The sequence below is a fragment of the Aspergillus fijiensis genome, assembly GCF_003184825.1.
Source record: "Aspergillus fijiensis CBS 313.89 unplaced genomic scaffold BO72scaffold_32, whole genome shotgun sequence".
NCBI classification, from domain to species: Eukaryota; Fungi; Ascomycota; class Eurotiomycetes; order Eurotiales; family Aspergillaceae; genus Aspergillus; species Aspergillus fijiensis.
This window is the reverse complement of record NW_024469008.1, coordinates 175,318-199,843: the sequence shown is the minus strand read 5'-3', so window position 1 is coordinate 199,843 and position 24,526 is coordinate 175,318. Positions and strand designations below refer to the sequence as shown.

Genomic DNA, 24,526 nt, shown 5'->3' with positions numbered 1-24,526 from the left:
AATTATAGTAGCACCCTTTTCTTCTTCCGCCCGTGACGGGAATCCTCCTTTTTCTGCTTCTTCTGCTTCTTTTTCTCCTTCTTGTCCTCCCTCATGGAGGAGGCTTGGACAGCTCAGCCAAATTCTGTTCATAGTTTGTAATGTTGGTGAAATATTCTGTGTGGCAGAAAGCTCCCAGAGGAGAAGCCTGTTCTATGGACGGCGAATCAAACAAAGAGGGGCTGGGGGCGGGCGGCCCGACTGTGCCTGGTGCCTGTTTGGAAAAGTCCGGCTGCGGAACCAATCTTATACGGTACCTACTGAGTAAAAGGGGAGTGATGTAAATTCAGACTTCGGTAGGTAGCGTGTGGCAGTAGCGACGGGGATGAAGGAAGAAGTACAGAAAACGTCCTCAGATAGAAGAAGAGTGTGAAGAGTTGGTCGGCGACTTCACACTGTACCACCAATATCACTCACTCTGTACTACGGCAGTTATATCATCCATCTTTATGACTGTCCGGCAACGCAAGGGGCCGTCGAAAGGTTGGCTGGTTCGCTTCTCAAGCCCGCTGCTATTGATTCGAGTTTATTGGAGGCTTGAGGCACCAGGTTCTGTACCGACCACTGCAGGAAGCTTCAATAATGGTCGACTCGGGAGGTACTATCTTATCACATGATCATACAACTACTCCGTAGCTTGTGGGGGGCTACGATACCATAATTGTATCGTATACACTCTGTTGTAACTACAGCATGGATGCGCGGACTCGATGTGTATGGCCTGTCTTCATGTACAGACTATATCCATTGTAGACATCAACAAACAAGCTCTCACCTATTCAGGTTTTATGACCAGCATACCTAATTCAATTACTCTGTGGTAGTCACTCTACTTTTACATTACCTACTGGCCGCCAAAACTCGTTATCACGTGATAGCATAGTAGGTTCATTCGAGTCCCCACCATCAACGGATTATGACAGAAAATGAAACACACAGGACGTTGAATTTGGTTATCCGGGCTCATGTCCCTTTCGTCATCCTTTCACAATAGGAAGAATCCCCGAGTGCATTCAAATTAGTCAGCATACAAGCCAGCTCTCCCCTATCTCTCCCAGTATCTTTACCAGTGGCTTCATAAACGATACGTAGATTTCCAATGCACTGAGAAGCCTCGGGATGAAGGCGATGGCACTTCAGGTACGCGCGTGTTTAAAAAACCACAGAAGGCTTCTCGCCAGGTATGATATTAAATGACCTGACCATATTTCCTGATTTCGAGAGTCTGTTATGAAAACAACAAATGAAATTAACCCGTGATACTTTTGACCCTGGTACCCATCAATTCATTCCTAGCTGATTTAGGAGTCTCCATCTTGTTAGACATTGACAACCATCGATTGTGATTGAGAAGTTCCCTCCAATACAATGGAGTCTTGTGCCTTCAAGCCACCTATCAGCGCAACACCTGGAGGTATCTTGATATGGCGGATGTTAAAGCAGGCGAAAGCCACCAACTTTTGTATATTTGGGCAACTTCGAAAGATCTGACCCACGAGATAATCATCCATAACCGTATGGAACGATACGTCGAGCTCCCTCAGACGGGAATATGTGCGCCCATCCGAGAAAACCTCAGCAAAGGCAGCATGTGATATGTGACGACAGGACGAGATATTCAACTTGCGAATCATAGAGCCTGAATGATTCATGAGTGCAATAAACCCATGAGATGCAAGTCCTGTGGCTTCTGCCGGACCATCTGGGTTAGCATTATCGATATCACGGGTTGATGAAAGATCCACTATCTCTAGAGCAGGATTTTGCCAGTCTGAAAAAAGACGCACAAATCCCTTGTCACTGCAGGTGACGTTATTCGAGAAGCGTAATTTGGTCAATGTCCTGCATTTGGCGTGGATCATGTCAAGCAGATGGTCATCCGCAGTAGTGAAGCCTTCTAATGACAATGTTTGCAAGCTTGGCCCCACCTGATTTATGGTCTGAAGAAGAGTTTCGTTCCCCACTTCCTGGTAAAAGTGTAAAGACAAATGCACCAAGCGTGTCAGGTTAGAAATGGCTTGAAGTGAACGATCCCCAAGCATCCAGCAGTGTTTCAATTTCAAACACCGAAGTGCAGTACAGCAGCTGCTCAACGCCTCCACGGTTTCGTTATCCAAAGAGCAGTCAAGGTTGGACAATTTGAGGCTCTCTAGCTGTGATCCTAGCCTTTGGAACAGCTGCCGCCATGAGGGATCGGACACCAAGTTGGTAGCATCTAACTGTAAGCTCTTTATTTGGAGATCACGGCTCAACATGTAGCCCACGACCTGATCTTTCAATTGACCTGCAAAGCGAAGGTTGACATGAGTCACAGAAGGCATGAATGCGAAAATCTTCTCAAAGTCCTGTGTTTCAAGCTCTGAGTGTCGTCTGTTAGTTCCCATTAATTGGGGGAAAGCATGGAGCGAAGAGCAGAAAGTTTGTGTGATAGAAAGAGTGAGAATGCCACAGGAGGATAAGGGAACTGAACTGGAGAGGAAAACGTACTAGCGGCATCGAAAATATCGATAGAGTTAAGGTCTGGGCGAAGGAAAAGATTGAGAGTCCGAGGTGTCATGACCCGCCTTTTGGAGAGTATCTGACTCAGACGAAGCAATAGTTGCGGTGGCAAGTCACCAAACTCTTCGATATCGTTGATATTATCTGCAACTTTCTACCAGCCATGGTATTAGGTCAAAGCGCAGCGACTTCAAGGGTGTGGCGATCAACGTACCTTCGTGCACATCTCGGCCAAGCTCAGGGCACCTTGTTGAGCAAGTCCGTCGAGAAGATTGCTCTGATTTTGACGTCGACTAGTTCTTGGTCCGCGCTTCTTTGCCTTTGCTTTTCTCTCGCTGTCTGTTTGTGCCTTTGAGCATGTAGCACAAAGAAGACCGTGGTTTGGTCCTGTCTTGCTGTATGGAGTAACTGTGAAGCGTTTACCGCATAGCTCGCAATTGCCAAGCTGGCCCGGCATCGGACGCGATCGTTCGTGCATCATCTCGCGGGCGATGAAATCGTCATCATCATCTGGCTCGCCAGTTCGTCGCGCCTTGCGTCGGGCGAACTCTTTACTTTGCTTGATTTTGGCCAGAGTAACAATCTCTCTACGCTTTCGCTTCTTCTGCTGCTCTGGCGACTCACTAGTGCCCTCATGTGCAGAGTCTTCATCATAGTTTTCTTGATCCTCATCAACCTGGCGTTCTGCATCTCTCAAACGTCTTTGGTAGTCTTGATGGATTTGAGCCGCGGATATGTTGTTAGACTGGAAAACGGAACATTAGAAACTCATTCATATTGGGTGAACGGCGAGGTTAGAATTGAACAGTACATACAGCGAGGAAATCGGTAAGTGCCGAATGCCTATGATGTATTATGAGTAGTCCGTCGTGATATAGAGGTAATCAGGGAAGTGTCATTGAGAACATACGGGCCTCGGATTTGGTTCCTTGTCTGTCTTCTCTCGCTCCTTCAACATGTCAGTGAGACACACAGCGGCTTGCTCAAGGTAATGAATGGTACATACATTTTGGTTGAATAAAACTGAACTGTGGATGGGATATGAGATACTTTTGGAAAGCTCAACTTCTGCAGCAGAAATGATCAGCAGGGTTATAATGAGAGATCCTGGCTGGTCACAGGATTCCGTGCCGATTTCGCGTTCCACTTAACGCGAGGTCCACCAAGGCGGCTGCTTATCGCCTCCGGGGTGGCAAATCAAGGAATACTTGAGAAGGGATTGAAGTTTTGAAGAGATAGGTCCGAAAACCCGTACTTTGGTAAGTGGAGCGGATTCACTTTTGTCTCTTTCTTTCACTTTTGCCTCTCTGCCTCTCTCCCTTTTTTTTTCTCTCTCTCTTTTCCGTCGCATTTCTACCTGTCGCTGACTCATCTGTTTTCTCTGTCGACTGTCCTTTACCTCTTTCCGCTAACCTCACACCGGCTAGACCCTGATCCCGCACCTTTCTTATCGGTCATCCATCCCTTCACACATTACACTACTGATAATACCCGCGTTCCACCGACTACGAGATCTATCCCACGGGTATCAGTCTGTTCTTTGTGTGCAGTGACCAGGCACCCAAGTGATCAGCACAATGGGAAGAAGTCCATCTACCAGGCAGCAAGGGCGGTTATCAAATACTGGTAAGGCGAAGACTTGCTATCTTATCCCATGCTGAATGACACGGGTGCTCAACCTGCAATAAGTTATAACACATTGAGAACAAAACTTGGAGATATTATGAGAGATGGCAACTCCGATACTAGCTGACATGTGATGTATAGACCCCGTGGCAGTCCTTCCCAGACGCACTTCTGCGCGGCTGAATCGAACGTCTTTGACCTCGTCAGTCAGCATTTCCCAGGCAGAGAACAATGGCAGATGCGGCCCTTTTCCAGCGAATATGGGAGATCAAGAGATGAAGCCGATATCTATCGAAATTGCTATACCTTCCAGGAAAGCGGCAACATCATCCGAGTCTGAAACTTCTCTGCTGGACGAGCGTTCTTCCGGGGTCTCAACGCGAACATACAGTACGCCAGCGACCAGCACTGCAGCTACACCAGTCGAATCTGATGCATCTGGGTCGAAGAAGCGAGTTAGTGCCTCTGCTCGTGCGCGAGAACTACATTCAAGCACTATGTCCCTAAACTCATCCCGAGGGTTGAAGAGACCTGCCGCATCTATGTTTTCTACGACCTTCACGACGGATGCTGCTCTGGCGGAGGCTCTACAAGCTCAAGAATTTCAAGGGCGGTCACCAAAGCAACCTAAATCGTCACGTCACTCTACTTCAGGCACCGATTCCTCTGCCACTGACATGGGACGCTCAGTAGAAAATGAGAGTCTCCATGCACAGCATCTTTCATCCAGAAAACGGCCGCTTCGATCAGCTCAGATCAGCAACGCTCTGTGTGATGACGAACCTACAGGTGACGAGATGAGAACCGACCAAACGGATATCTCCTCAAGTGAATCCGATCTCAGCGAGTTTTCGTATTCTCTGACCGAGGTCAGCGAATATGAAGATGCCGAGCCACAGGAGCCAACCAGAAGTAGGGCTGTACGGAAATCTGGAGTTTCAAGGACGCCACGACAAGGTCCTATATCGGCTCGAAGCAGTTCTTCAGTCCCAGGGGATGTTTGGATGACACGTCGGGTATGTTCTTTGAATGAAGTTGCTGGAAACGTATCACTAAATCACTCTGTAGGCTATCAGGGAACGGAAGAAATTAGAGAAGCAGCACCCATCCGTCACAACGATGTGGGATGATTTGGCAAAATTGCCTCCAATCAAGCCGGTAGCGGCAACTCAACCAAGTGGTATTTCAAGGACGCTCAAGTCATTCCAGCTCGAGGGTCTCAACTGGATGATGCAGCAAGAGCAATCGCAGTATAAGGGAGGTCTCCTAGGAGATGAGATGGGAATGGGTAAAACAATTCAGGCTGTTTCCCTCATTATGTCCGATTACCCGGCCGGAATGCCATCGCTTGTGGTAGTACCTCCAGTTGCTCTGATGCAATGGCAGTCCGAGATCAAGGTTTGCTTCTCGGTTTCTCTCAGTGTTTTAACATGGCTGACTTCTTTTCTTCAGGAGTACACAAGTGGTGTATTGAAAGTTCTTGTCTATCATAACTCCAATCCCAAGGTCAAGACTCTTTCAAAAAAGGAGTTGGAAACATATGATGTGATTATGATTTCTTGTAGGTGATTAGATGAGCTATAACATGAAACTGAGACTTACAATTGTTCAGATTCTGGCCTTGAGTCAATCCATCGCAAAGAGTGGAAGGGTTGGAACAGAAATGATGGGATCGTGAAGGAGGACAGTATGTGATACACATTTCAATGTGTTTCATATGCATACTTACAACAACGCAGGCGTCATTCATTCCATCAAATACCACCGACTGATCCTGGACGAAGCGCACAGTATTAAGGTAAGCTTGGTGTGTCCGCTCCTGACTAGGAAGCTCGAATACTAAACCCAAAACACTAGCAACGGACAACGAGTGTTGCCCGCGCCTGTTTCGCATTAAAAGCCAAGTTCAAGTGGTGTCTCTCTGGTACACCGGTTCAGAATAGGATTGGCGAATTCTTCTCACTGCTTCGTTTCTTGGAAGTCCGTCCTTTCGCCTGCTATTTCTGTAAGCAATGCAAGTGTCAACAACTTCATTGGTCACAGGATGCAGAAAAACGGTGTACAACATGTAAACATAGGTAAGTTTCATTTCAGTGCTTTGTGTGTTGTTTTCCACTGTTAACATCCACTGTAGTGGCTTCAGTCACGTGTCCGTTTTCAACCAGGAGATTCTCAATCCCAGTAAGAGCTTCACAAGTCGTCCACTTCTGAGACTAGCCTAACTGAGAACAGTAACTGAAAGAGACAATGCTCATGCTAGAAAGGAAGCTTTGGCAAAATTGCGCCTCTTGACGGATAGGATCATGTTGCGACGAATCAAGCGAGATCATACAGCTTCTATGGAGCTTCCACCCAAACGGTTTGTTACATTCTGCAAGTTGATTGAGCTGCGCTGACTTGTCTCCAGTGTTGTCATCCGTAATGAATTCTTTGGAGAAATCGAACGTGATTTCTCTAGGAGTATCATGACAAACTCTACTCGCCAATTTGATACCTACGTGAGCCGCGGTGTCATGCTGAACAATTACGCCAATATTTTCGGACTTATCATGCAGATGCGACAAGTGGCGAACCATCCCGATCTCATTTTGAAAAAACATGCTCAGAGCGGACAGAATGTTCTTGTCTGTAGTATATGTGATGAACCTGCAGAGGAAGCAATCAGATCTCGCTGTCATCATGAATTTTGCCGCGGATGTGTCAAAGACTATGTTCAATCCTCTGGAATCAAGTCTGTGGTCGACTGCCCTCGTTGTCACATTCCCTTGTCGATCGACTTCGAGCAGCCCGATATCGAACAGGAAGAGGAGCACGTCAAGAAGAACTCTATTATCAATCGCATCCGAATGGAGGACTGGACGTCGTCGACTAAGATTGAAATGCTGGTTTATGAGTTGTATAAGCTTCGAAGCAAGAAACAGACACATAAATCAATCGTCTTTTCGCAGTTCACCTCCATGCTACAGCTTGTCGAGTGGCGCTTACGCCGAGCCGGTTTCAATACAGTCATGCTCGACGGCACAATGACACCAGCGCAACGGCAAAAGTCGATTGAATACTTCATGAACAACGTGGATGTCGAGGTGTTTCTCGTCTCACTCAAAGCTGGTGGTGTAGCACTGAATTTGACCGAGGCGTCGAGAGTCTTCATCATTGACCCGTAAGTTTTTCAAAGGCGGTGGATCTTATCTTTCTTCCTGTCCACTGATGTTTCATGGTCCTAGATGGTGGAACCCCGCCGCTGAATGGCAGAGTGCGGATCGCTGCCACCGCATCGGGCAGCGCCGACCCTGCGTCATCACTCGACTCTGCATAGAAGATTCAGTAGAATCTCGCATTGTGCTACTACAGGAGAAGAAGGCCAATCTCATCAATGGCACCCTTAACAAGGATCAGGGGGAGGCTCTGGAAAAACTTACTCCAGAAGATATGCAATTTTTATTCCGAGGATCCTGAAATGCATAAGACACGTGGGTGGTCCGGGCCTGACCTGTTATCCATTATCTCATGGCAATTGTTGATGCCGGGAAATCTGCCAGGTATCCCGTGCTACCAGTAGATGGGGATCCACTTGTTCTACTGAGACATAAGAGTACAACCAGACACTCTAAAGTGCCTGGATCATTATCCATGGGATGGTTGGTCATACACCAGAACCGAATTCAACGCGGCAGCCTAGAATGACGTCACTCGATTGCGATAACCAAATGCAAATGTGAGTATTTAGTCTGCATTCTGTACATCCATGGAACATGAAATACCTCTCTGCTGTGAATAATCGCTCTCCCGCTCGTTCTCTTCTTATGCAAACCTAATCTCTTACCTCATATCATTCCAAGTCTCGTCGGCGCATGGTACTCTGGAATACCGAAGTGTACATCGATCAGGGACTGTGCACAGTGGACACTGTATAAGGCAGGCTCATTATTAGGCGCTGTGCACTTTTACTTGTTAAGCGACGATGTACCTGTTTATTTACCTATTACGTACTGTGAAATCTGTAACTGATTAGGTGGAACGTGGTCTCCGCTACGCCCTACAGGGAGACTCGGTCCCGTCCTTCCGTCATCGTCCAAACCTCCTGGGGACACGATCGACGGGAAAGAAGCCTTGCCGAGACCAACAACAATCACTCACTCTCTCACACATACCCTCTTTCTCTCATCTCCCCCACACCCTCTCTCCCTCTCCCTCATTTCTCCCCTCTTCCCGTGGAGGGGCCGCATGATGTCAGTTCCCGCAACTCCGAGGTGTGGTTGAATAAAGTCCCAACCACGTATTTTTCTTATTTCTGGTTCGGATCTCTTTCTTAATCGCCCGCACCTTCTTTTGAAAAGAGGAATCCAAACACAAAACAAGGGATTGAAATAAGAAAGAAGAAGAGAAGGGCAAAAAAAAGGAAGAGCAAGAACAATCAAAAGACAACACGGAACCGCAGACGTCTCCTGCATCATCCTGCGCCTGCTTGCTGATCCCCGCACACTCTTGCAGGTAACTGGCGGACCCGCGGGCCCCGACCCCATTACTTGCTATCAAACTTCATTTTGTCCAGCTTCAACTCCTTCCCTCCACCTCCCATGGAACAAGCGCAACCGCGGACACGTCGACGGCGTCCGGTAGATAAGTATGGTCCGAGATTCTTCGACAAGACAGAGCACGTGCAAGACAGAGCGGCTGCCATGAAGGCCACCTTGCACGGGGACGAACGCTCGCGATCGCAACCCGCTGGAGGCTTTGATAGTACCCCGTATCCTTATGCTCCGCCAGGGTATACCGTCAAATTTACTTTTCATCGTGGCGTCAACCTTCCTTGCGCGGATTTTGGTACCTTCTCTTCGGATCCCTATGTTCATGCTCAATTAATCGTCGACCTTCCGCAACGTCACAAGCAAGATCCCGTTATCTCGTTCCGAACGCCTACAGTGCGAAAGAACCGAGATCCGGTCTGGGAGAAGGAGTGGATTGTGGCCAATGTTCCGGCATCGGGCTTCCAGTTGAAATGTAATGTTTACGACGAGGATGCGACCGACCATGATGATAAACTTGGAAACGCCTACGTTGAAGTAGACTCAATCGATGAAGATTGGCCTACTATCAAGGAACAATCTTATCGTGTCAAGAAGCGACTGGGGAGCAAACGAGTATACTTGTTCGGCAACATTGCCGCCTTGGCTTCACGACGCCTCGACGTGGCTTCACACTTGGTGATCAGCATCGAGTGCCTAGGCAAGACGCCCGGTGATGAAGGAGCGCATATGTACACTGTTGGGCCGAATTACTGGTTCAAGCATTTCTCTCCCCTTATTGGCAGGTTAGCAGGCACCAAGGACGAAGTTCAGAGCCAGAATGGCCAAAAGACAATCAGTCGATACAAGTACGTCTACCTGTTCCAATCCAAGCGTATAGGTACAACGATTTCAACAAGCTCACTGCCCACGTTTTAGCTTTCAAGCTATTCAAATACAATTCAAAGGCCCTGTGCCCGCCGAGCTGTATCATCGATATGTCGAATTCAAACCATTTGTGGCCGGAATGTTCACGTCCCACAGTCTTCGTGGCAGGATTCTCAACCGAGCGCTCCATCATCAACATGAGCGTATCTACAACTTCGACAAGACAACTCTTACCGGTCAATTCGCATCGCCGTGTGTTGAACTTACTCAGAAGTTTCTGGAGTTTGTTCACTATGCCCAGGGTGGGAGAATCTTCACCTACGTTATTACACTTGACGGACAATTTCGCTTCACGGAGACGGGAAAGGAATTCGGCATCGATCTCTTGAGCAAGCACACCATGCATAGCAATGTATCAATCTATATCGCGTATTCTGGGGAATTCTTTCTTCGACGACGAAAGCATCGCCATCACCGACAGCCTGACACCCCGCATCCTTCAGAAACCTGCAATTATTCCGCGGACGAGTCGCAAAATCACTTGGAAATATCGGCCGATCCAGCTGACTACGAGCTTTTCATCGATAACGATAGCGGCACCTATCGTCCCAATGCCGGGTATCTTCCTCTTCTCAAGCAGTTCATTTCATCCAACTTGGTAGGTCTTCATATAACCACACTTGATTGCAAAGGGGATGCTGCGCAAATGGAAACATTGAAGAATGAGCAGCGAGAATTCAAAAAGCATGAGGGAAATCAAATGATTTTCCTTCAGCGAAGTAACAGCTCATCATTCTCTCTTTCCAGCTCAGACGAAGAGGACCTGAATGAACGCAGCGACGTGCACGCTCCACGCAGAGCAAGGGGGGACCTGGCGCATAAGGTCCACGAGATGCGCGATGTCAAAGGCCACTTAATAAACTGGGCGCAAGGAGATGACTATGCCGGCTCCAGATCCAAGGCGGGCAATTCCGCACAAGATCAGAGGGGTTTCGAAGGGGGTCCCGTGGATTTATGAATGCCCGACTCCTTCATGTCCAGGTACACCGGAATCCTGCTTGCGTCGACCTATTTCGTACAGGGCTTTTGCAATGATCACTTGCTGAACATCCTCGAAGCTTTCTTCCACCCTTCGTTCCCCTTGGCCCTCATATTCTTATTTCGCCTCTCAATAGGCTCTTCGCTCTGCTCTCTTGCGTGTCTCCTCAGCGATATGCTTAGCTATTATACCTTCGTTATCAGGCCCGCTCATTGATTAATTCTTAATGTTCATAACTTCATTGTTTCGTCCTAAGCCCAGAACAGCTAATAATACAATTGCTTGCGCCACTGTAATCCTCATTCATGATTCCAGCCCGCCTGTGGGGATCTCCGGGCGTCGTCTCTGCTTTAGCTGATTGTCTGGTGGTTATGGAACTTGCGCTCGACGAGTAGAATGCAGCCAGTATGTTGCTCAGATGTTGTATGCTGTGGACTCGATGCAATAAACCAAGAACGCGGCTGTTTCAAAGGACAATAGTTGGTAGCATGCAGAATAGCTGTGTGGTCCTGATGGCGTTCCTAGAGCACCAAAAGAAAAGAACAAGAAAGCAGGAAGGAGACAAATTGATTACACTGTCTCTCAAATGGCTCTCGCAGGTCGCTATTACTATGACTAGACATACGATCCTACTTGACAGCTGCTTTGTGAAACACCCACCGTTCTATCTGCTCTGCGAGCACGGAAGGGAGCCCGCGTCTTATTATGTTCAATGCAACCCATTCAGGACGACAGGCTGCGGATTAAGGGAAATTGCGGCAAACTGCAACATATGCTAACACGAGGGGCAGGAGAATTCCCTGGGGCGGCCGTGATATGACTGAATTCTGATAACGAGATTGTGGGGTGAAAGAAGCTGACAGAGAGCTATTGACAGGCATCATGAAGGAGGTGGATCATGGATAGGTAGCTTGATCAAACCTCCTCCTCAGAGGAGATGACGATACGTACCGTAAGGAGTAACAGAAGAGGAAACAACTGTCAAAAATGGCACAAACACAAGCGGCTTTTCGTTGTCGCAGGTCAGCCGGCAGAGAAATGAGCGTCTTACCCGATTTTGTCTTAGCCCCCGGCGGGTCTCACTGCTTCGCCCTGGCCTACTTACCTACCCTCTCCGTCCCTCTTTCTTTCTCACCCACTCTCAGATCGCAAACAACTTCAAAGGCCAAATTCCATATCTGTTCCTCGGGGTTCTCGTTTGTCGCATCCTCTGCAGTTTCTGAAGGGCTGTTATTTGGTTTTGATCTGTCTGTCATTCTGGGCGTGCTCCATTTCCACTTCTCTTATCCTTTGCCCTCACCCCTCTTCCCCTCCTCCCTCCCTCCTTCCCTTCCTCCCTTCGCCTCCTCCCCGCGAACTTCGGACAACACCTCCTCCTGGCTTATTATACTTGAACTCAGAAGAGCAGATTCTGCTCCTTCCTCTCAGTTACCATCGCCGGAGCGATCCTTCCTCCGCGCGCACGCGATTTTCGTGACTTTCAGCACACGGTACACAATCGCCTCGCAGCGAGCAAGTTTGGTCGCAAATAATTTAGTGACCCATCAATTATCTGAATGACGAGCCATTCTCTCGATAATCTCATTCTTTTTCGCCTTATCCTTAGTCTGGCGCAACATCCGGCTACGGGACCGCAGACTGTCGATGCCCCCTCCTAGTCCCACCGGTCACTTCTCCGGTCTTTGCTCTTCCGACGGTGATTCGATACCTCCAGCCACTTCACTATGGGCAATGTCGGAAGCCGCCTGGATGACTCCGGGAGCCTGTATATCAAAGACCAGGCCAAATGTACGCCCCTCTTTAATTAAGGATGCAACAGATTTTGTGGCTCATTTGGACCCCTCTAGTCACGATTGCTGCTGTAACGATAACCAATTCTAGGCGCCGAGTGCTCCTACATCTCGTTCCCAACTCCTTTCCTGCTACCAGATACACCGCTAGGCGCGAAATTGGCGATGAGAGCCCGATCGAATACATACAGGTAAATCGAGAACGCCGGCTATATCGTGGCGGTAAATGCTTGGGTTTTTGGGGGGGGATAAACACCAGTAGCTAACTGCTTCGTTCACCGGTGGACAGGACCCTGATCTTTCGCCATCTGCACCTGTGCCCACATTTCTCCTGCGCTTGACCAACGAAGACGAGCTGAATTTCAATTTTACCTTTATCCTGAGACAAACCCAGACGGGAAACGCCGCCAATGCCACTGTCAATGGGGTCTCTACCTCTCTGCCTGAAGTAGCCGACACCGTTCTAACGGGCCTCACTTTCGCGCATGCGCCCAACACTAGAGACCTGGACAATCTTATCACTCGCGAGTTTCACGCCAATCCGAACCTCCAAAACAATTCTAATGTGCAGCTGGTTGGGGATTATTCGACTTCGGGCAATCCTTCGGTGCAATTTGAATGGTCGTGGAAATGGAAACCGCCCAAGGTCATAGAGGATAAAGGGGGTGGTTGGAGAAACAGCTGCAGTTTCCTTGACTACGACCAGAGAGCCAATCGGTTGAATACCCTTGCTCATTTCTCGTTTTGGGTGCACAGCACCCAGCGTGCTCTCCCCAGTCCTCAGGTCTTGTCACCAAGCCTAGAAATCCCTGTCCCTTTTCGGAATCGTATTCCTTCCTCACAATCCATCGTCTCGCACTCCAGTGATGCAGATACAGCATCTAACCCTCATGCTGTGCCCGTCACACCTCCAGAAGCCGGCGACACGGCCTTCGTGCCCCCCCCTGGGTATGCACCCCCCCTTCCTGTCAAGGTCGATCTTCCTCATTCGCGCCCTGGAGAGGACATGAGTGTGGTCGAGGATGGCCCGTTATTTCGTGCGACGATGAAAGCATTGGAGCAAAAGACAGGGAATATGCGAGCGAAGATTAAGAAAGTCCTCAAAAAGGCTGAGGCCGCCCAGCAAGCACAAGTGGCCTGCAACGATGCTGTAGAAGCATTTCTTTCCGCATTGAACGAAGCTTCTACATCCAATGCCAATGCGATCCAGCCTGCACTTGACCATTATTTCGAAAAGACAGCACGCCAGATACTGAATTATGAGCGACTAAATACGACACAACTTCAAAAACTCGTTATTGAGCCATTGGTAAAACTCTACAATAACGATATTAAACAAGCCGAGGCCAAGAAAAAAGAGTTTGAAGAGGAGAGTAGGGATTATTATGCCTATGTCAGTCGCTATCTTGGCCAGCGACAGGATTCTTTGAAGGAAAAAAAACGAGCGGAGAGTGACTCGAAGTATCAGGCTAAGCGGCGCAATTTCGAATTAAAGCGTTTTGATTACTCCTCGTTCATGCAGGACCTGCACGGGGGTCGCAAGGAGCAGGAGGTTCTCTCTCACCTGACTAAGTATGCTGATACCCAGGCGAAGAGTTTCCTTGCGGCCGCCAAAAAGGTTGACGATATGGTTCCTCAGTTGGATGCTTTGATACATGAGGTTGGGCAGGCGGACAAGGAATTCCAGTTCCAACGAACGGAGAGGGAAGAAAAGCGGAGAGCACTGGAAAAGAGCAGCAACACCTTTCTCGAACCCGACTCTCTAATCTCAACGGGCGCCCCGTCTACATTCTCAGGGAGTACCAATGGAACTCAGAAATTGGAAAGTGATCTAGGCCGTGCAGATAGCACCGGTTCCCAATTACGAAGTGTGGCTAGCAACAACTCATCAATTCTACCGCAAGCAAACTCGTCCAGTACTCCGGCGGCCGCGTTGTCCATCCTTGCGTCGACGGCGGGCTCAAATGGTATGTTTACGCCCAGTTTTCAACGATTCCAGTCGTCATGATGGCGCTGTCTAAGATTTGACTCGCGCCCCACTCTCAACCGTACTGATAAAAATGCAGGCCAACAGAGGAAGGAAGGTCTTCTGTGGGCGCTGTCTCGCCCAGGCTCTCATATTGATCCCAAAGGCATCAACAAACAAGCCTGGCACAAGTGAATTCACCCACCTCTTCAGTTTGTCTTAAACTAACCACATACAGATTCTGGATTGTCTTAGATCAGGGAAAACTTTCCGAATACAGCAACTGGAAACAGAAGCTTGATCTTCACATGGATCCCATCGATCTGAGAATGGCATCCGTCCGAGAAGCCCGAAACGCCGAGCGGCGATTTTGCTTCGAAGTCATTACTCCACAGTACAAACGCATTTACCAGGCAACCTCCGAGGAGGATATGTCCAACTGGATAAGAGCAATCAACAATGCTCTGCAGAGTGCTGTAGAGGGTCGCGGCATGTCACCACCACCAATCGCCACGGACAATGATGGTGCCTCTTTCAGTCGTGATATCGGATCTGTGCTGACCGGAAAGACCACCTCATATTCTGTTCAACACTCCCAATCAACTGGCTCTAATAACAATGTCACTCGTCGCACCACTGTAGGTGCAAGACCAAGCTACGTTCGCGATAATCACGGCTTTGAGGAGAATCCTTCCAAGTTACTCCAAACAGTCCGCGATGCGGATCAAGGCAACAATTGGTGTGCTGATTGCGGCTCTACGTCTAAGGTTGAATGGGTGTCTATCAATCTGGGGATCGTCTTGTGCATCGAATGCAGTGGCATTCATCGATCACTTGGGACACATATCTCCAAGATACGATCCTTGACACTGGATGTGCACTCTTTCTCAAACGACATCGTTGAGATCCTCCTGCAGGTCGGCAACCGTGTCAGCAACATGATTTGGGAGGCAACACTTGACCAGTTACACAAGCCAATCGCCACTTCCACAAGGGAGCAAAGGTTGAAGTTCATCACGGCCAAGTATAGTGAACGAGCATTTGTCCAGGCGCTACCCTCCCCCTTATCCCGCTTTGCTACAGCGGACGAGACTCTTCTTGCTGCAATCAAAAGAAATGACATCCAAGGCGTACTTTATGGAATCGCGCTTCGCGCCAATGTGAACATCACCGACCGTTCTCGCAATACTCATGCCGTGTTTCTCGCCCTAGCCGCAGCTGATCCTGCATCACCGGGGTCGACCTCTAGTCTATCAACCAGGTCACCTGCAGGTCCTCCTGTAAAAGCGATTCCTTTCCCGATTGCAGAGATCCTCGTTCAGAACGGGGCCGAGATTCCTCTGCAGCCTCCGCCTATTCCCCTTTCGCCTGCTGCCCAACTATACTTAAGTCAGAGGACCGCAAGAGTGCCCACTTGTATCAGTACTCCTTCCGCTCCTCCGACTGGGAAGAGTACAGCTGAAATCTCAGGTTCACCACCAACGATGCGAGGCCCGGGCACCGATAACAGCGTGGTATCGCCCACACAGGCTCCGAGCTCACTCGACAGTAGGGAGCGTGAGAAGTTGCACAAAAGAGGTAGTGCTGGTGCTAGGTTTGCTGGAAAAGTTGCCTCACTTGGTATAGACCGATAATCATTCCTCCTCCTCCTCCTCCTCCTCCTCCTCCTCCTACTCCTATATTTCGTCTCTGTGTTTTATGTTCTATATCCTTCTCTTAATCCTAATCATAACGAGGTTCCAGTAGACATGATGTTATGCCGAGACCTAGGGCCATATATCTACAGTCTCGATGTCTAACTGAGAGAATGACTGTTATGTTACTGCCAAGACCACTAACGCCATTGTTACAAATTCTTGTTGATATCACCTTCATACAAACTCAGTCCAGCTCTCTTTGCTTTCTTGATTAGTCACCCGCTGCTACCCTTTCCATACTTTTGTCTTCTTCCGCCTTCGCACTGCTGGATCCCAATTCCTGGGACAATCGTAAATCCCACAGTTCCAATCTTGGCCAATTCTCACACTGTTGGGGTCTTGGTACGTGCTGCCAAGTGTTCTTGATGAGATTACGGTAGGTCGCATCAGCTGTAGCAGATCGGCCCGCCGTAGACATGATTCTTTTACACGTTAAGAAATTCGAGTAAACTGTCCAGATGGCAAATGACTCTGGTAAACTCAATTTCTTCTGTTCGGCGGCGGACAGCAATACTCCGAGATACTTATGATGTGGCAAGAGAACACGAATTTTTTCTCGTCCAAGAGAGACCAGCGGTGCACGAAAGACTTTGACTACGGGCAATGACCCCTTCCAAGACACATTGGCCGACCAAGGCTGTGTTCTGAAACTATGGTGCAGGTTCGCCAGAGACCGCCATCAAAATGAGCATGGATAGTGTGCTAGAGGTCATGATCTGCGCAACAGCCTTCGCCACAAGTTAATGTAGTTATGAGTTAGTCCTTTCTTGTCACCCATGTAGGTTAAGGGGCGAAACCCAGCGCCGTCTCTTGTCCCTCCCCGCTGTTGACTGCGTCTCGATGCATGCATACGAAACAATTATCATTGGATGCATCGAACGACTCTATATAAGCCACAATAGCATCGCCCTACATGCTAGCCTCCTGGTGTGGATGAAGTGGAGACTACCTGGCAATACGACGGGCTAAATGGCTGAAGCAGGATGGCCAATCGGGAATTAGACACCTATCAGGGGGCCCAGGGGCACCAGGTAATGACGGTGGTGGTGTTGTAGTGGTACTCTCATGGCCAAAGGAGGGTGAAGTAATCGGCACATGAGCATGTCAAGGGCGCCACACTGGTCAGGCCAGCGTTCCTCACTCGAATGGCCGATCAGAATGCGCATATATGTTCTTGGAAGTATGGTGTCACTGCGTTTGCTGGTCAGCCTGAAGACAGACTCGAACTGGGTGGTCCACTGCAAGGTTGCATGTGTAGTACTCGCGTATCGCCTTGTAAAGATCGGTTGTGAGGCTGCCAACCTCGACATATGCAAGCCCCTGTAGGCAGCTTTAATTCGGGTTGGTTCAAATCACATAGTTCCTTCCAAAATGTCTCGCCTCTGTGCAGTACAGACCGCCAGGGACCAGTGTGTCATTTTCTCGTAGATTCTCGCAAATTCTCGCAGTGGTCTCGCAGTGTTGATAGTGCATGACGTCATGTGGCAGAAAAGGCAAGTGGCGACGAGGAAGGCGGTGTGTTATATAGGATTCTCATTTTGAAAGCCTGTCCGCTTACATGATCACTGGGCAGATTGGCAAGCATCCTCATACTGTACACTGTACTGTCCTCATAACCTAACCGAATTTATGAGTGCTACTCATGATTGATTCGCATCTGTTGACTTACCGAGTGGGCATTGGAAGCTGGTTGCGCCTCAGTTGGCGCTGATTACCTCCCACCCGCTTCTGTAGTCTGTCCCTTACGGAGCAAATGAGTAGAGGCTTCTATCGGCAGATATAGGTTGCGCGTTCGCTAACGACTCGTGTCTGGTTTGTCGAGTGGCAAAGGCCTCATCGGATTTTATAGCACGCCAAAATGGTCATTCCATCTTGAGTACATACCTCGGGCCATGTTGATTACCGCAAGCAGTCTACCCTACAACGGGATGGTCCAGATTCTCGCCCTGATCCAGTGCTTCGTTAGGACATTGATGGTTGAATAGAGGGACATTCAAATGTGTCCGGTGCATCTGGTCTCTCTCAGTGCAGTCACGATCCACATGAAGTGCAGCAGCACATACATAGAATGGCCTTATAAGACCTCGCTATTTGTGGCTTGCTGCCTGCTCTATCAAGCCGTCGTGGATTTTAATTCATACGCCGTCACCATTGCTGCCCACGCAACTTGCAGCGCATGAAGGTCACCTGAGTGGAGATGGGGGCGGGTCCTTCTTTCATAGAGGCCAAATACAAGGGCGTTCGTTATCTGTAGACTTTCAGATGAATCAGTAAAGGGGGCTGAATCTCCTGCACATAACCGCTGCAGTATCGCTCAGGCAGACAAGTGTCAGCAGCTTCTGCAACAATGGCCCACTATACTCAAGTGATTAGAATGACCACTGCGCCTACACCGCATTCGCGAATGGTATACTTGCATTCCTCAATTGAGGGCAGATAAGCCTTCCACATCAGCAGAAAGCACACGCAGTAGGAGGCGGGGGAGCCCTGGAGACAAGACTCTTGTTTCGACGGTATGAGTAAGAGAGATGAATGAATTTACACACAGAAAAAAGTAACAGAAGATTTTAGTGAGTAAGAGAGAGCGAGTGCGCGAGGCGAGGGAAGTCGAGAAATTCATCAGTGATCATTGGGCCCAGTGCCCACTGTTCTCGAAAACACGAAGATTCAACGCAACTCGAAGGTTTTTTTTATTTTCTTTTTATTTTGTTTTAGTCTTTTTTTTGAGAGGGGAGAAAGCAATCATCTCGGAAATACTAGATGCAAGGGTGTGGGGGGGGGATGAGGGGCGGTGGAAGAACATGCCATAGCAACACTACTACTGTAATTTTCCAACATTGGAGTGAAGTCTGAAGTGAAGTGCACTTACTAGGTACTCTGTAAAGTACTCGTGATAGACAGTTTCCTCCAATGGTAAGGTAGCAAAGGTACCCATGATCTACCTACCTACATGAGTATGACCACGTACTTCTAGGTACAGTACCTACAATCTCACAGCACGAAGTGGGGATCAGCCACACTAATGGTGAAGATTAGGGATTGGTCGAAAGTATTGCCGGAAAAGAATGGGATGAGGTTGAAGTGGTCCAAAATTGATTGGCTGGCATTGCATCCGGTGCTCAAGTGGCCTGTGGATCCTCCTCATCCATTGCTAGTCCCTCAGAATCCACGGACCGCGGTAAGGTTAGGTTCCAGTTTTGTTGGCGTGCCTCTCGGTCCGTACTTTAGTGGTACGTTAGCGGCTTAGGTCACTAAGTGACCTTGCACATGTGCTCTACTGTACTACTGTGCACTGAGTACCAGCGGTTTTCAACTCATGAAATCAATTGCCAGCCACTACTCTCACATGGACTATCTATCGCTCTGATACTTGGATTGGAAGTAATACACCAAGATCTTTTGAAAATTCTGTTTGTGTGTTGAGGGTGTATGCCTGCGAAGAAAGGCACTCCCGTCATGTAAATATAAATCTAACAGTATCTACTTATTGTCCTAGTAGAAGTGCTGCTGCTGCATGAAGCCTACCGGATAACAGATACAAGTAACTACAGGTATTTGGTGTCCTGAGCTGGGTTTCCAGTTGGAGAATGGTCGGGCGCTAGTGGGAATGCACTGGGACCACCACCCGCCCTAGACTAGGGAGTAGGTACCTAACTTACTATACTCCCCTCGTAGACTGCTAGCTGTCTGTTAGTCAATTCCGCAGTTTCCTCCTCCCACTTATCCATCCTTCCCGTAGCGAACGTCAACCTGAACTACAATTTTAATGTACTGGCACTAATGGGTAGCTGCACGAATTTTCTGTGTCTCCTCTCCGCCCCTTTCTCCGGCAATCATGCAATCGTTGAAACTCCATAGCCCTGATGCTCTCTCCACTCAACTAGCTTGAACCTGATAACTTGTCCCCGGCGCGGTGACATCTAGACTTTGAATTTGACCCGATGAGCTCCTTCGCCAATTGCTGCATGTAATCCGGCGGCGGCGACGGGAGTCCAGATCCATCCATCCTACTCGTAGCACGGAGACGACGGAATTGCTTGCTCAATTACTAACTGGAACTCATCGTTTGGAGTTTTTTCCAGTCTGAAATCTCAATGGGTCAAACATCTCTGCACTATCGAATCGCAGTTATCGAACTCTGGCGAGATCTCCACCCTCGCTTTTTTTTTTTCATGCCCCCCGTTTAGAGGTCTGAATAACTTGTACCAGATCTCTCCGTTCCAAGCTGGAACGTTCGTGATTAACCAGAAGGAATGTCTGCCTTGGATTATGAAAATGTGTTTCATAAGATCAACCTAAACGGGTATGCAAAAAAAGCAGTCTCTAGGCCCTAAAAACCCGATACACTGTTACCTCGTCACCCAGGCCCCATTTCACACTTTACGGCGGCTTTCTTTTAACGTCGGTGGCAAACAAGCCTGTCGGTTGGCGGTCCTTTTCATAGAAGACGCGCCGGGGGGAAAGATGGTAAATTGGGACACGCGAGAAGGGAGGCGGGGAAAGGGAAAGGAGGGAGCGGGTAGAGCAAGAGCGCAAAGCGGAAAGAAATACCTTCTTTCCTTTTCGGCAAAAACGATCGACCTCACACTCGAACCCGATTGTGACCATGCTCCATGCCGACATTATAAGGGCAAATGATACTCGACTCACTACTCATCTGCGAGCATATACCCATAATTACGCGAAGATCATCGCGCTCATCAATCCGGCAACGCCGCAATATTATCATAATCATCATTATCATCATTATCATCCTGATTTTCTCCCCATTGACCTTACTCCGAGGTCATGGCTTATGCTCACCGGATTGGGTTACTGTGTAGATCACCTTCACTATGGAGGTATAAAAACTGCCTGCAGCTGTCAATCCCTTGTGGTTCAGTGCCACGCATACGCCTCGGGTTGGGGACCCATTCAAAGCCCTGATCAATGGGTATAGAGCGCACTCCTGATTTGCCACCTTCATGGAACGACGCTCCTCGATCGATGAAATGACCCCCCTGGGTGGGTTCGATTGCTCATGGAATCCTCGGAAATAGAGCGAGCCCTGCTTCAAGCTGTCATGAGGGAGGGAAAAAATCCCATCGGATTATCTGACTGGGTCAGGGACATAACAGCGGTACCCAATCACGAACAGTTGGAGAAGCCATCGATGCTATCGATGCCAAAGTCCTCCCAGCCACTACGTACCTGGCTGATCCTAGACTATCTATTCTTGTCCTCCAACAACCCACGGAACGTCGGATGTGGCCGATTCGGTTCTGACATCCTGGTCTTTTATAATGGCTTGGAAGATTATTGAACGAGTTGTCTCCCATCTCTCGGACGGCCTGCGACCCTCAAGCCTGGCGGTGTCCGAACCCTCCACTCTGTTCTCCCGCTTTCACGATTCTTCTTTTAAGTTCCTTGCTATATATTTTCCTATGTTCGATCGACGTCTGCCGCAACGCTATACGATTCGGTTTCGATCATTCTTCGCAAGACACGGTGCGAAAAGGGCGCAGACAGACAGCCAGGCAGGCAAGAAACAGCCCAGCCTGTAAACCGCATCCGTAAATACGAAAGGGATTAGATCTTGCTGCTCATTTTTTCTCTCGTTTGAATCCCGTAAGTCACGGAATTGGTGACACTCTTCTACTCCTTCAACACCGCTGTCTACTGAGGGATAAGAAGCAACATTTCGTGTCAGTCAAACCTGCCATGCTCAGTATTAGGATCGAGCTTGTCGATCCTCTGTGAGAGCTGATTGGGTCTCGCTCATGAATTGCTAAAACGTTGAAGCAAGGCCCGATCCGAATCGAAGCACCCGATTTTAAGCTGTGGATATCCCCCTTAGACTGGAGGCAGCCACAGCCACCAAATCCCAAGAAGGAAGGGCGAGAAGGAAACATCCCGTTCATTCACTCACTCACCTCACTTAAGGAGAAGACTGACCGAGTGGAGGGCGAGAGAGTCCGGCTCATCGGTCCCCTCTTGTCGTTGTCGCGGCCCCCGTGGGCGCCACTTTAAGGCAGAGGGAGAGAAAAGACCTTCGCCGCTATATACACAGGCCCCGTCCTTTGCTTCATTTCCGTTCGGAAGTGCATTACCCACCTGCCCTGTGCAGGAGTTGCTCTTCCGAGCTCTGACGGTCAGAAGATCCGTTAGATTGCCCAGGGCTCTGCTAACCTGGTTGGTTTGAAGGCCATTCCTTCTCCATACCTAGTCTCCGCTTCGGTCTTTGGGCTACACTGTGTCTACACAAGGGCTCTTCTTGATGATCGTGATTATTTCTTCCGTTCACCGACACCGAGCCTGCCAACTGTTCAATGGCAAGTACCGTCGTTTCTCTTCTTGTTACTGTCCAGTATCAGACAATCCAGTGCTTAACACCGGAAGATACACTTTTTTTTATCGTTTCTTCACGCTGTTAGCTGCACACACCCTTTCGGCTTCGCACCTTTCCTTCCCCCTCACTATTCTCCACCAAGAGTACGTTCACTTGACTCCTGCTGTTGTCTTTACTCTTTATCTCGGGGCTCGGTTTGCTGGAGGTTTTAAGCGGATGATCTCCAGATGTGAATTGTTTTGGTTCTGGATTCTTTCCTTTCCCCTCCCTCTTTAGTGTTGGGCTGCTTCCCCTTCCCCGTCCTTTGGCCGCCCTCCCCCCCCATCTAATCGCTTTTTCAATTGAAATCCCTCCCCTTTCCCGCTTCCCAATCAGGACCGGCGGCATTTGCGCCTCAGCCAGTCAATCCTGATGAGCCTCAAACCATCCGCCGCTTCTTCCACCTTTTGAGTTACGACTCGTTCCAGCTCCAGTTCTAGCTGGAGCTTGGGGGATGGAATGACCTCAACAAAGATGACCTTAGTGGCTGCGGTCCTGAACATATTTGTGGGCCACCACATACTCTACTTTCTCTGATCTTCGTGGGAAGCAACGAATCTTCTGCTTTGGCATGATACAAGGTAGTCACTAAACTACGGGCTGGTGCCCTCTGCCTGTCCAGTGTCCACGGCAACATTTACCCCCCCCTCCCTTCGGGCAGAGATGTGGCCTACTCTACTGAATGTGGGAGGCCAACTTCTTGCAAGTGCCTGCCGTCTACTCGCCTTACCCTTTTCTTTCCTCCCTTTATGGTCGTTCACCTATACCCCATTTTCTATTCCCCCTACTTCCGCCTATGAGATGGCCTCCAATCTTGCAGGTTCCTCATACCCTACCTGACCCATCTCTTACTACTTCCACCTCGACGCTTAGTCTGTTCTCCACCCTACTTGTGAGGCTGCTCTGAGATTCGTGCATGACTTTTGACAATGTGGCTCTGTGGCTCCTTGCCGTTTGGTCATACAGCTGGAGTGTCTCTTTCAGGGTATTACGCCCATGTGGCAGATCGGGCCACTCTTTTTCTTCCGCAAAAAATCTGTCGGCGTCCAAGTATTCGGAGTAACTTACATCTTTTTTTCTTTCCATCCCCCCCCCTCCTCTCAATTTCCTCACTGAGCCCGGCATCGAATGCCTATTATTGGCACAAATTTTTGGTGCGTGTGTGTGTGCGTGCGTGGGCTGGATCTATTCCTTACAACATTGTGCTATGGTAGCCTTCCCACTAACCACTACACTAATGTGCATGCCCTCCTTCTAAGCCAGAGTTAGAGATTTCCTAGCTTGGTATTTATTGAAAGTTGTTCTGTTGTTGCGCGGATAGTTACATATGTCCGTCTGTTTCCTCCTCGCTACCCAACTCATCTGTGCCTCCCAGAAGTTTACGCGTCTGAAGATTTGTGTATGTCAAGACTCGTTTTAAAAATTCTAACCGGCGTTCATGACACAGAAAAGCCTCTTGTCGGTCATCAAGCAACCCTTGAGCAAGCCCGTAAGACGTGTTGGTAGCTTACAGGTCCTGGGGAAGGTATGTGACAGAGTGCCCTTTTGCCTTTACCGACCACCCCTCTCTAATGCATAGAGATCATACTCATACAGTGAGATTTGCCGTTCCGGTGGTCATTCTCAGCTTGTATTATTCTACCATGCCTAACTCAAGTGATTGCGCTCCAATGGCCCAGCCAAACGCCACACTGGAAGTCGCAGATGGCACTAAACCACCGGCATCTTCGGGAAAAGGCAGCGAAGCAGAAATTGCTTATCGACCACCGGGTAAGTCTGTCTCAAGTTCTGTCGTCCACTTTTTCTTAATGAGTCAGAAGGGGAAAGAGTAAGGATATGAAATCGGAGAGAGCAAACAGCAAGCATTGGATCTTCTTAGGATTTTAGATTGACCTCCTCGTCAGGTTCATCCCGCTTCAGCCAGGCTGCTCAGACTGATAATAAACATTCGCATTCTGATGGGCATGCCTACGCATCCTTCTGTGCACCCGGGAATTTACACTCGGATTCGAATATAAGTGGTTCGAGATCAGTTCTACCAGCTTACCAACTTCACCCTATTATTTACGAGCAATATCCTATGCAACAACAATTCATCCCCACGGCCCTT

At 48.9% G+C, this 24,526-nt stretch overlaps 4 protein-coding genes across 4 annotated transcripts; 3 read left to right on the top strand and 1 right to left on the bottom strand.

Annotated features, from left to right (window-relative positions):
* Window positions 1-920: 920 nt before the first annotated feature.
* rad7 (DNA repair protein Rad7, protein) lies at window positions 921-3,812 on the bottom strand. The gene is made up of 6 exons (XM_040944976.1): window positions 3,545-3,812; window positions 3,449-3,487; window positions 3,354-3,381; window positions 2,753-3,283; window positions 2,527-2,692; window positions 921-2,398 (listed from the first exon to the last, which is right to left on the bottom strand). Coding segments are annotated over exons 1-6 (1,806 nt in total). The 5' UTR covers window positions 3,547-3,812; the 3' UTR covers window positions 921-1,358.
* An 849-nt stretch (window positions 3,813-4,661) lies between these two features.
* BO72DRAFT_497499 (DNA repair protein RAD16) lies at window positions 4,662-7,620 on the top strand (the record flags this gene model as incomplete). The annotated part of the gene is made up of 10 exons (XM_040948695.1): window positions 4,662-5,180; window positions 5,233-5,562; window positions 5,617-5,725; window positions 5,777-5,851; window positions 5,904-5,962; window positions 6,022-6,242; window positions 6,299-6,345; window positions 6,397-6,523; window positions 6,572-7,324; window positions 7,389-7,620. The coding sequence occupies 10 exons, from the start codon at window positions 4,662-4,664 to the stop codon at window positions 7,618-7,620; spliced, it is 2,472 nt and encodes an 823-aa protein (XP_040800014.1).
* A 1,121-nt stretch (window positions 7,621-8,741) lies between these two features.
* On the top strand, window positions 8,742-10,575 carry BO72DRAFT_469582 (C2 domain protein; the record flags this gene model as incomplete). Its single annotated transcript, XM_040946970.1, has 4 exons — window positions 8,742-9,538; window positions 9,609-10,219; window positions 10,250-10,336; window positions 10,370-10,575. The coding sequence occupies 4 exons, from the start codon at window positions 8,742-8,744 to the stop codon at window positions 10,573-10,575; spliced, it is 1,701 nt and encodes a 566-aa protein (XP_040800013.1).
* A 1,745-nt stretch (window positions 10,576-12,320) lies between these two features.
* On the top strand, window positions 12,321-15,986 carry BO72DRAFT_469581 (putative ARF GTPase activator (Csx2); the record flags this gene model as incomplete). The annotated part of the gene is made up of 5 exons (XM_040946969.1): window positions 12,321-12,384; window positions 12,444-12,577; window positions 12,676-14,321; window positions 14,409-14,543; window positions 14,591-15,986. 5 exons carry the CDS (start codon window positions 12,321-12,323, stop codon window positions 15,984-15,986), a joined length of 3,375 nt encoding a protein of 1,124 aa, XP_040800012.1.
* Window positions 15,987-24,526: the final 8,540 nt, after the last annotated feature.

What these genes read in the sequence shown, in the direction of transcription:
- rad7 (XM_040944976.1), bottom strand. An exon ending in CACTTACCGATTTCCTCGCT is followed by an intron (nt 3,284 to 3,353) that starts GTATGTACTGTT and finishes TCCGTTTTCCAG; the next exon opens with TCTAACAACATATCCGCGGC. An exon ending in TGGCCGAGATGTGCACGAAG is followed by an intron (nt 2,693 to 2,752) that starts GTACGTTGATCG and finishes CATGGCTGGTAG; the next exon opens with AAAGTTGCAGATAATATCAA.